General features: G+C 36.3%; 1 protein-coding gene across 1 annotated transcript in view; it reads left to right on the forward strand.

Moving 5' to 3' along the window:
* Positions 1 to 5,344: 5,344 nt before the first annotated feature.
* The window catches only part of LOC125650716 (arrestin domain-containing protein 3-like), a 17,801-nt gene continuing 12,012 nt past the window's right edge, over positions 5,345 to 11,133 (forward strand). The window contains exons 1-5 of the mRNA XM_048879233.2: positions 5,345 to 6,351; positions 6,502 to 6,577; positions 9,088 to 9,235; positions 9,676 to 9,778; positions 10,321 to 10,461. Of these exons, the coding sequence (XP_048735190.1) occupies positions 6,093 to 6,351; positions 6,502 to 6,577; positions 9,088 to 9,235; positions 9,676 to 9,778; positions 10,321 to 10,461 (727 nt within the window). The 5' untranslated portion in view covers positions 5,345 to 6,092. The remainder of the gene's footprint in view (positions 6,352 to 6,501; positions 6,578 to 9,087; positions 9,236 to 9,675; positions 9,779 to 10,320; positions 10,462 to 11,133) is intronic.

Below are 11,133 nucleotides of genomic sequence, written 5' to 3' on the forward strand. Positions count from 1 at the left end.
CCATGTTTATTTTACAATCATTAATTAACAAAATAATAAAAAGCGTTCGTATTGTTGCTTTGTAGATTTCCAGAAGGCCTTTGATTCTGTGAATAGATCAAAATTATGGTCCAAACTATGTAATGTTGGTATATGGGGAAAGTTACTCAAAGTCAATAAGTCGCTTTACAGTAATGCTAAGTCATGTGTTAAATTCGATGGATTTTTGAGTGAATATTTCAATAACGAAACTGGGCTTATGCAAGGTGAAGTGTTATCACCCATACTTTTTGCTTTATATGTAAAGGATTTTGAAATAAGTTTTATACGTGGAAATTGTGCAAGTATAGAAGTACAATTAATTAATATTTTTCTTTTAATGTATGCCGATGACATGGTGATTTTGGCTGAGACACCAGATGGTTTGCAGGAAATGTTGAATGCATTACATGTTTATACTAAAGATTGGAATTTGACTGTTAACATATCAAAAACAAAAGTTGTTATTTTTAGAAATGGGGGCATTATAAGGAATAATGAAAAATGGATTTATGATGATCAGAATATTGAAGTTGTCAATAATTTTAAGTATTTGGGAATGTTGTTTAACTATAATGGAAAATTTTTACAAACTCAAAAGCATGTGGCTGAACAAGGGCGAAAGGCGTTGTTTGCAATATCTAATACATTGAAAAGCCATTACTTTAATGTAGAAACCCAATGTTCTGTATTCGATACTTATGTACATAACATTCTTTCATATGCATGCGAAATTTGGGTTTTTCACAAGGCACCTGATGTTGAAAAGGCTCATCTTATGTTTTTGTAAAAAGTTACTGGGAGTAAGTAAGCGTACAAATAATAATGTTATCTATTGTGAATTAGGACGGTTACCTCTATATGTCAGAAGAAAAATGTGCATTTTTAAATACTGGTTAAAACTTAGAAATTCAAATAACTGTATTTTAAAAGAATGTTTTGATTACATGATTTTGAATAAGGACAATTGGGTTATAAGTATAAAACAAGAATTGTCTGAATTGGAATTAACATATTTATGGGAAGAATCGGGATTTGGCCAGAATACACACAAGGTAATTGAACAAAAATTGTTAGATATATATAAGCAAAATATTTTTTCATCTTTTTTAGATTCACCAAAATGTTTTTTTATATCAACACCTTATTAATAATTTTTGTTTACAGTTCTATCTTAAAAAAACCGATTGATCCCAATTCATGGAAAGAAATATATAACAAAATGTCGGACGTCTTCACACTCTTTGAACATTGAGAAGGACAGGCATAAAAATATTTCAAGAAATAATAGGATTTGTACATTCAAAAAAAATTTATTACAAGAAACCCAGTGTCTTTAAATTAGTAAAACGTCTTAGTGTAAATACTACAAATTAACTCAATAATTTAAGAAAGTTCCTACAACAGGCTACAAAGTTTCGATCTTCATGTAACTTATGAATTCTGTACTTGCTACGACATATTATTCACGTGTATTGTTATATGTATGTTGAAATGCATTAATTTTATATCCTCAAAATTGTATCTGTATGTCTACTCACCCTCTACTGTCTTATTTGTATATATTTGTAAATATTTTGTATCATAACCGATGAGCTGTATAGCTTAAGGAAATAAAGAATCTGAATCTGTAAATAAACCCATCCTATTTTTGCATTTTTGTGATTATCTCCACTTTTTCCTTCATTTGGGCAAATTGAAAAGCCCTTCACCCAAGGGTGCTTTATTGGCCCAGTGGTTCTGGAGAAGAAGTCGAAAATGTGAAAAGTTTACAGACAGACGGACAACGAGTGATCAGAAAAGCTCACTTGAGCTTTGAGCTCAGGTGACCTAACACTTGTCTTACTATATACAAAATATTCACAAGGTATATCACACCGCCATTTTGATTTCCTTTCTTACGAGCTGCATCACTTGCAATTTTCGGCGAAAAGTTCGATATAATATGATAATTAAATCCTATACCGTTTAATAATAATAATATTAATAATAATATGTATTTATATAGCACCCTATATGACTATAAATAACCACTCTAAAGCGCTGCATACAATAAAAATGATACAGCATGTTATAAACGTAGTAAAAGGAAATTATGATAGCATTAAGACAGATAATATCAAAACAATGCTAGAAAAACATCAATAATGTGAAGTAAAATTACTAAAATTTAAAACATGATATGCATGAAAAAAGTTCCACGCCGTACAATCAAATGATATAAAATACAATAGTTGAAATAAATATACAATTATACACTTGAAAAAGTCATGTTAAAATGATGGTAAAGAAACCATAAAGATTTAACCACCTATAATACTAATAATATGCAAGTCTAAAAAGATGTGTTTTTAAATGTTTTTAAAAAGTGTTCAAATTCTGACAACGGCGGGGGGTATCAGGCAGAGAGTTCCAGAGTGTAGCTGCTCCACATCCAAGCGCCTGTTTCCATATGTGGAGGTTCGACATCTAGGTCTAACTAATGTCAGTTAATTTTCAGATCTTAGGGAACGATTCGGTTGGTAAACAGTGATCACCTCCTCCAAGTATTTTGGTGCCATCTTCTGAATCACCTTATATGCGTAGAGGATAATTTTGTATTGGCTGCGCCTGTCAATAGGAAGCCAATGTAAAGAAATCGGCACTGGAGTTATGTGATCACTTCTCTTGGAACGAGTGATGATTCGTGCTGCCATATTTTGTATCCGCTGCAGTTTTGCCAAGCGGAGCATTGGCGTAGTCGAGCCGAGATGTCACGAGGGCACATACTAGAGTCTTGCACGCATCTTCTCTGATGAGCGATCGTATTCGTCCGATGTTACGTAGTTGATGATAGCAAGCACGAGACACAGATGAGATTTGCTTTTGCATGCAAAGTGTCTTATCAAACCATACACCTAGGTTCTTCACAAACGGTGTCTCACTGATAATAGTGTCGGCAAAGTTCAGATGGTATGATGGTGAGTCAGTGACTATGGTTTTCGGTGAAAAAAACAATGAACTCTGTTTTGTCCTGATTTAATTTTAGCATGTTAGCGGACATCCACATCTTGAACTCTGTTTTGTCCTGATTTAATTTTAGCATGTTAGCGGACATCCACATCTTGAACTCTGTTTTGTCCCGATTTAATATTAGCATGTTAGCGGACATCCACATCTTTATTTCGTTCATACAAGCCTCAAGGCGGCAAGCAGTATTTTGCCAGTCATGTTTAGGTTTGAAGACTCGATAGGCTTGTGTGTCATCTGCATAACAGTGAAGTACAACATTGTTTTACGACATATTCCACCAATGGGTTTGGAGAAAATGGCATAGAGCCGAGGTCCTAGGACAGATCCTTGTGGTACGCCGCAATTGAGACGAAAATCATCGGAGAAGGTAGATCCTATGGCCACTTTTTGGGTCCTCTCTGAGAGATATGACTTAATCCAATAAGGACCGAGCCAGAAATACCAAAAGCAAACTCGAGACGTCTTATCAGAATAGGATGATCGATGACATCAAAGGCCGCCGAAAGATCTAACATGATTAATGCAACGCTGGAACCACCATCTAATGCTGCTACAATGTCGTGGTGGACACGAAGTAGAGCTGTCTCCGTTGAATGGCAGGCACGGTATGGTGACTGTACATTGTTGTGTAAATTATTCAACTCTATGTGATGATCCAAACGTTTCGCAATAATCTTTTCAAGAATTTTGGAGAGAAACGGGAGATTTGAAACAGGTCTGTAATTCCGACATTCCTATGTATCTAGGCCTGATTTTTTTTTAATGAGAGGACGAACAACAGCTTGTTTAAAGGATAATGGAAACACAGACTGACTGAGTGATTGATTAATAATGTTTGTAACTAGGGCAAGAACGCTATCTAGACATGTTTTCAGTAAGGACGTTGGTATTGAATCCAATTCAAAGGATTTAGGAGGTGCTGACATAATGACTTCAATGATTTCATCTTGTAATGCTGGTTCAAAAGTTCGCAGATGCACACCGGCAAACTCTTAATCGACACATAGTGGGTCAACATCAAGCTGTATGTCTTGACACAATTCCCTCTAGATTTTTTGTATCTTAGATTGGAAGAAATCACCGAAAGTATTTACCAGGATGTCTTCACTCCGATGAATTGGCAACACAGCCTCGGCCTTATTACCCATAAGTTTATTGGCCAGGCAATATAAACTTAGTTTCTGATCTTTAGAGGCAACTCTGCCAATGTCATATACCTCTCGCATCGTCATGGAAATAAAGTCCATTTATCGGTTATAATCACCCGTCAAACATCGTCTACTGCTTTCCAAATGCGACAAATCGGCAAAGGGAGGGCGGAATTGAACATGATTTTTGGATAGCCCTTTTTTCATTGATTGATAAAATCATAAGCATCTTTTAAGTTGTTTTTTTTTTGGGGGGGGGGGGGGATAAGATATAAGTTCTCCCAATAAAAGTAACAATAGGCAAATAATCAAAAGATCTTGTCTTTCATTTCTCTGAGAAGGGAAAATGATGGCTTCTTTGACCGTTTATTTTTTTTCTAAGCAAGGGACCATCAATCAGAACTCCTCGAATGTCTCGCACTTCAAGTTTCGACAGCAAGAAGTGGCAGATTTAAGGAGGGCGTACCCCCCCCCCCCTCCCCTTCCATAAGATAAACGTGCTCCCTTCAATTGAATTCCTCGAATGTCATGCACACTCGACATAGATCTCGGATGTAGATGATATCCCGTTCTCTCACCAGAGGGCGATACGCTACGCTCCACAACAGCGCCCTCTGGTGAGAGATTGATGGCATCCATCAAACTCCCCGTCGAGGCCTCATTATGTCACCTACGAATAGACATAACGAACTCTGGTGGAAGTTTGCGAATTGGTTTGTGAGCAAACGAACTCTGGTGGAAGTTTGGGCATCCATGAGATTGTCAATTATGACGTCACAGCCTACCGCACTACGTTACGTACGTCATAGCTAGCATTGCATCAAATTCGCTCATGGATGCTATCCAAACTTCCGTCAGAGTTCGTTTGCTCACAGAGTTCGTAGGTGATGTAATGAGGCCTCGACGGGAAGTTTGGGATGCCATCGTATTACATCCGAGATCTATGTCGAGTGTGCGAGACATTCGAGGAGTTCCGATTGAAGGGAGCACGTTTATCTTATGGAAGAGGGGGGGGGGGGGGGGGTACGCCCTCCTTAAATCTGCCACTTCTTGCTGTCGAAACTTGAAGTTGGATTCTGTTTATACACGCAAATGAACAATAGTCTATTAAGAACAGGATTTCGACGAACAAAGAAAGATAATTTTGTTTTATTAGGCATCTCGGGTTAGAGTATATTCTAACATATATCCGCAAGATGTTTAGTCGACACATTAGTCTTTCCATGAGTGACTTCCAATAGCAAACTTGAAATTTTATTCTTAGGTGGCTATATATAGGTGTGTATTGCTTTCATGTGTACGGATAACTGTTGAACTATATTACAACCAAATTTGTACATTTATTCATTCATTTTTGTATTGTTGAAAGGAATATTAAATATTGAATTATCCGGCCTTTATCCCCCCCCTTTTTTTTTAATTTTATTATTTTTATATATTTATTTATTGCTGGATACTGTATCAACTGTATATACATGTATATGCCCTGTGTCGCCACTATTGTAAATCTCATGTTTGATTATAGCTTAACGAGTTGTCTTTTAAATGTAGAGGATTCACCCTGTAAATTTTAATATCTATTGTAAACTGCATACTAGAGTATGCACATTCAAGTATTTCGTTAAATAGTCGAACCTGCTTTCAGGGAATTCGTGATCGATACATTCGCACGCTGTGGTCAGGCCTATAGTTTTGATTAACATATAAGATACCAGAGTGGTTTTGTGTAGTCTGGTGTTGAACTCTGAATTTTTTAAATCGTCCATGAATTCATCATATCGTATTTTTAAATGCCAATTCAGACAGGCACGGGATAAACTCTTATTTTCCCGCAAAAATGTCAACTTTGGCGGGGTTTCCGGTTGGTGATGCAAAAGATGAAGACCATTTCCGAGGGATTGATTAACAAACGGTATGGGGAAACTGAAATGTTTTGAAATTCTCTGGGCAGAGAATAAATCTGTGTTTTACCCTGGAGAACGTGTAGCAGGCTGCGTGGTGCTGGACCTCAAGAAAGATGTGAAGCTCCGATCTCTCAGAATCTTTTTGAGGGGTGTGGCTAAAGTTCACTGGACTGAGTCCAGGAACACGGGCACCCGACTGGGGTTATATACCGAACACTACAATGCAGAGGTGGAGTACTTCTTTAAAAGACAAGTCTTGTTCGGTGGAGGTACATGTTAGTCGATAAGAACTTAAGATGCATGCACGCGTGTATTCATTTACTGTGATTTAGTCAGCTCTGATATATATATATATATATATATATATAGCAGCTGAAATATTGGTCATTAAAACAAGCTATTTTCTATTTTTTATTCAGAGGTCACAGATGGAAGAGATCACAATCTGGAGGCGGGTCATCATGAATTCAATTTCACTTTTGATTTACCAATGGGGTATGATTCACTATAACCAGTATATATACATGTATAATGAATATGCATGTTCATCATTGCAAATGAAATATTGAATGCGATAGGTTTAAAAAGTAGTATATTATAATTTATATATGAATTTTCATTTAGCTAACCCTGCTTATGTATATATGGAACTGACCTAATGGAGAGTCGTAGACTGAACCACTACCACCAGGGGGCAGTTCTTACAGTGTCAGCGTGTTGCACTCTCTTTTCCTCTACAACATTATTCAAATAGTGTAATACAGTGAAAACTGCCGAATCCAACACCTGTCTAATCTGTTTTACTATGCATTCCAACCGTTACTTTCATTCTCAAATTTTTCATTGTTTTTACGTGTCTATTCCTGAACACACTCTGTATTCTGACCCCCCAAAAAATTGTCTCCCGGTGCCTGTCTGATTAGACAGGTTTCAATGTTTATACCTCATTGTATGTTACAGATTCAGTGAAACTAGTCTAATCTGGATAGCAAGCAATACTCTATACATGTTGATACCATTCAACAGACATTCAATCATATACCAGGAATATGAATTTTGCAGCATAAAAAAATCTTTGGATTAGACGTCAGCATCCAGAATGTAGAGTAATATACAGTAAAATATATCTATCTTGAAGTCCGAGGGACCTCGAAAAAACTTCGAGATATCTGGGGGTTCGAGATATCCAAAATCGATCTTGGGATTATTTTTTTTTGAAGGAGAATATTTGATGCATAGTATGGGATTTGCATTATAAACAACAACCCCTTGCCATTTCTTATAGTTTAATACAAGTTGATAAATTAATATTGTGGAATTTCAATGACAAACATTTCGGTTTTTTTAATATACATGTATATAAACATCCAATTGAATTCACAATGCGTTTCAAAATTAAGATGATCGTGCCTGTACGTATGCTTACTTTAAGTTTACTGATGTCCAGGCTCGACTGGGATGTAGTTATTGCGGTGTAATGAAAGAACCTATCATGTAAGAAACAAAAAAGACGGATTTAAAAAAAAACGTTTAAATGTTTCTTAAATAGATTTTCGTGTTTTCTCGGTACTAGCTTTAATGATGAAGCGTGTATTATTAAATGCATTATCGTTATTAAGAGCATTACCTTCAAGCGTACTTCGACAATTTTGTGCGTTTATCTAACCCACATGTTAATGATAGAGCATGTGTCATTCAAAACACCATCCCTGGAATCGGGTGTGTTAGTTCATAATTGGCGGTGAACTTTAGCCGTAATGTTGGAAGGCTTCACTAATCACCCAAGCTGTTGAACCATTTATTGCGACCTGGGTCTACTAGGAAAAGGCTAGCGTGGATTAGCGGTCATTAATTATAATTGATGTAGCCGCGGGTGTGAATGTGTGACTTAACGACACCCGGTATGGTAAGCAGAGCGGAAAATCGAGTGCACTTCGAGATAAACCAGGTGAATTTAGGGTATGGGACCTTGAAAATACTTCGACATAAATGGGGTATTTGAGATTACTGTGTTCGAAATATCAGAAGTTTTTTTTAATCATTTATATAGGGAAAACGGCCGGGACCGGCGGTCGACTTCGACTCAAGCGGGGTATTCGAGATAAACCATATTCGAGATACAGATATTTTACTGTATATTTACATACTCTGTGACATGCAATGTTTGGTACTGAAATATGTATACAATTTACACTATTAGACAAGTTTTATTTAGAAATGTACATACAATTTACACTATTAGACAAGTTTTATTTAGAAATGTACATACAATTTACACTATGAGACAAGTTTTATTTAGAAATGTACATACAATTGAAATCTTAGCCTGGTCTCCTTTATAGTTTTATTTACTTGTAAGATTAAATTCATGAAATTGCATTTAAAACAAAGCTTTTAAATGATATGCAAATGAAAACTTATAAATGGTCTGAAAATTTCATTTTAAAATGTAAAAATACAAACCACACACAGGGTTTGACATTTACTTTTTTTCAGCACTAGACCAGTCGGGCTACATCAAATGATTTTTACTAGACCTGACTTTATATCCACTAGCCCTGACCAACTTTCCAGAAAAAACCCTGATATTTTCTCCATATTTAAATACTTCATGTAAATGACAAACGTTTACGACGTATTTTATTAACTTGATAAACACTTTATTACAGTCAATTCAAATAAACTGTTTAAAATTAACATTGAGTAGATGTCGTAAAACATCATTACCGACCGTGCCTTACTTATTAGAACTAAAAATAGAGATTATTCCACCACACGGTTCAAGATTGGTAGTTTCTTGTTTATTATTTAACACGACCAGTCGGACTAGTAAATCAACATTTTACCCGACCGGACCTATCATTTAGTAGACTCAGTCGGTTGGACGTGCCTTAGTGTCAAACCCTGCACACAGGAGCGAATTTAAAGCTGTGTAGCCTGTATGAATTGAGTCAATAAACTATGTGTGATGGAGATTCAAGTTATAATTCTGTTTTGTTTTGCAGTGGGATCTCCACATCATTTGAGGGTAAACATGGCAGCATCCGGTACTGGGTAAAGGCAGAGATTGATAAGCCGTGGTCATTCAACCATAAAACCAAGAAAGCCTTCACGGTCATCAGTCCCATTGACATCAACCGTCCTGAGTATATGGTCAGTGAGCACTAAGCAGGTCAAATTGATTACTTTTTTGCAGTGAACTGACATGCTGCATATTATGTATGAAATGTAAAAACACCACCTGATACTTGCATTTTTCTGAAGTCGTGTGATTGGTAAAAATATACTAGGAATCTCTTGCACTAAACAAAAACTTACAAAATAGACTGTTATCACAGGTAACATGGGTGGTCATGACATTTTCTGAATGTTCACTTTTTTACAGACATTAATGATGTTTTACAGACATTACTGATATCTTGTTCTGCATCTTTGCTAGTCAAGGGTTTTTGGTCCACTCCACTCCCCATGAGCGGAGTGGACTGAAAACCCTTGGCTAGTGAAGATGCTTGTCCTTGTTGCTCATTAATGAAGGATATTTTTCACAAAGTACTGTACATGGAAGTAGAATGGATTTTGATCTTCAAATTCAGAACTTCGTGGAAAGCAGTGTTGAGAAGACGTTATGTTGCTGGTTTTGTACATCTGGGCCAGTGTCTATCACAGCACGAACTGACAGACGGGGTTACTGTCCAGGTAAAGAATACTAATTATCACAGCACGAACTGACAGACGGGGTTACTGTCCAGGTAAAGAGACTAATTATCCCAGCACGAACTGACAGACGGGGTTACTGTCCAGGTAAAGAGACTAATTATCACAGCACAAACTGACAGACTGTCCAGGTAGAGATACTGAGTATGAAGTATTGACATTATTGTACCTTGTCATTATTTTGCCTGTCATTATTCCATCTGACATTAATTTACATGTAATCACTTTACCTTGCCTTGCGTTATTTTGTCAACATTTTACATGACATTAATTTACCTGACATTATTATACCTGTCTTTACTTTACCTTGTCTGATGTTATTTTACCTGTCAGCATTTTACATGATACAAATTTAGCGGACATTGATTTACTTTGTATCATTTTATTTTACCTGTCAGCATTTTACATGACATTAATTTACCTGACATTACTTTGCCTTGTCTTACATTATTTTACCTGTGAATAAAAATTGCATTACATTTACATCCTGTGGACATGTTTACATTATAGACCTCCATTGACAGGTGAATCCATCCAGATATTTGCCGAATTCAGCAACCATTCTTCCCGTACGGTGTTGCCTCAAGCCACACTTTTCCAGTCACAAATCTTCTTTGCTGGCAACAAGTCAAAGCTACGGAAAACCAGGTTTTGCACCATTTCTGGTATGTGGTATCATACTCCTTGGCTTATTTTCTAGGTATTTATGATTTTGATGAGTCCCACATAAAGAAATAAGGAGTTCTTTGTATTCACTCTGTCACAGCGGGTTTTTCCTACCATATGGGAATGGTACTGATACCCATTTCATTGGGGTAAAATAGCATCAAAATAGAACAAATTGGAAATTTTCTTTCATGTCAACAATGGCATTTGTTTTAAAATGAATACTGAATAAACGATATTATAAAGATAAACAAGTAGTCATTGTTCACAGTTTTACATATAAGCAATATTCAATACAGTTAACATTAACAGGTTCCCCTGTGGGATGGGAGTGTGTTGGTCTCATCTATATATACAACACAACTAACATTAGTGATGTACCGATTGTCGCCGACTTTCGATTGTCGGTCGCTATAATTGAAACGATGTAAATAATCGATTGTCATTTTGAAAATAGAAAATCGCCGATGTCGGTATTTTTTTTATAATACGAATATTCCTGCCACGAATTAACTAAAATCCAAAATGGCTGACGAAGCTGAATCATCCGATAAGATTGAATATTGTTTAACGTTTCTCTTGAGAATCTTTCACTCACATGAAGGAGGGATCTTTATTGTCTCACACCTGTTGTGACATGGGGCCTCAGATTTTGCCTCTTACAACAAGCA

This window comes from Ostrea edulis, chromosome 5 (assembly GCF_947568905.1).
Source record: "Ostrea edulis chromosome 5, xbOstEdul1.1, whole genome shotgun sequence".
NCBI lineage: Eukaryota > Metazoa > Mollusca > Bivalvia > Ostreida > Ostreidae > Ostrea > Ostrea edulis.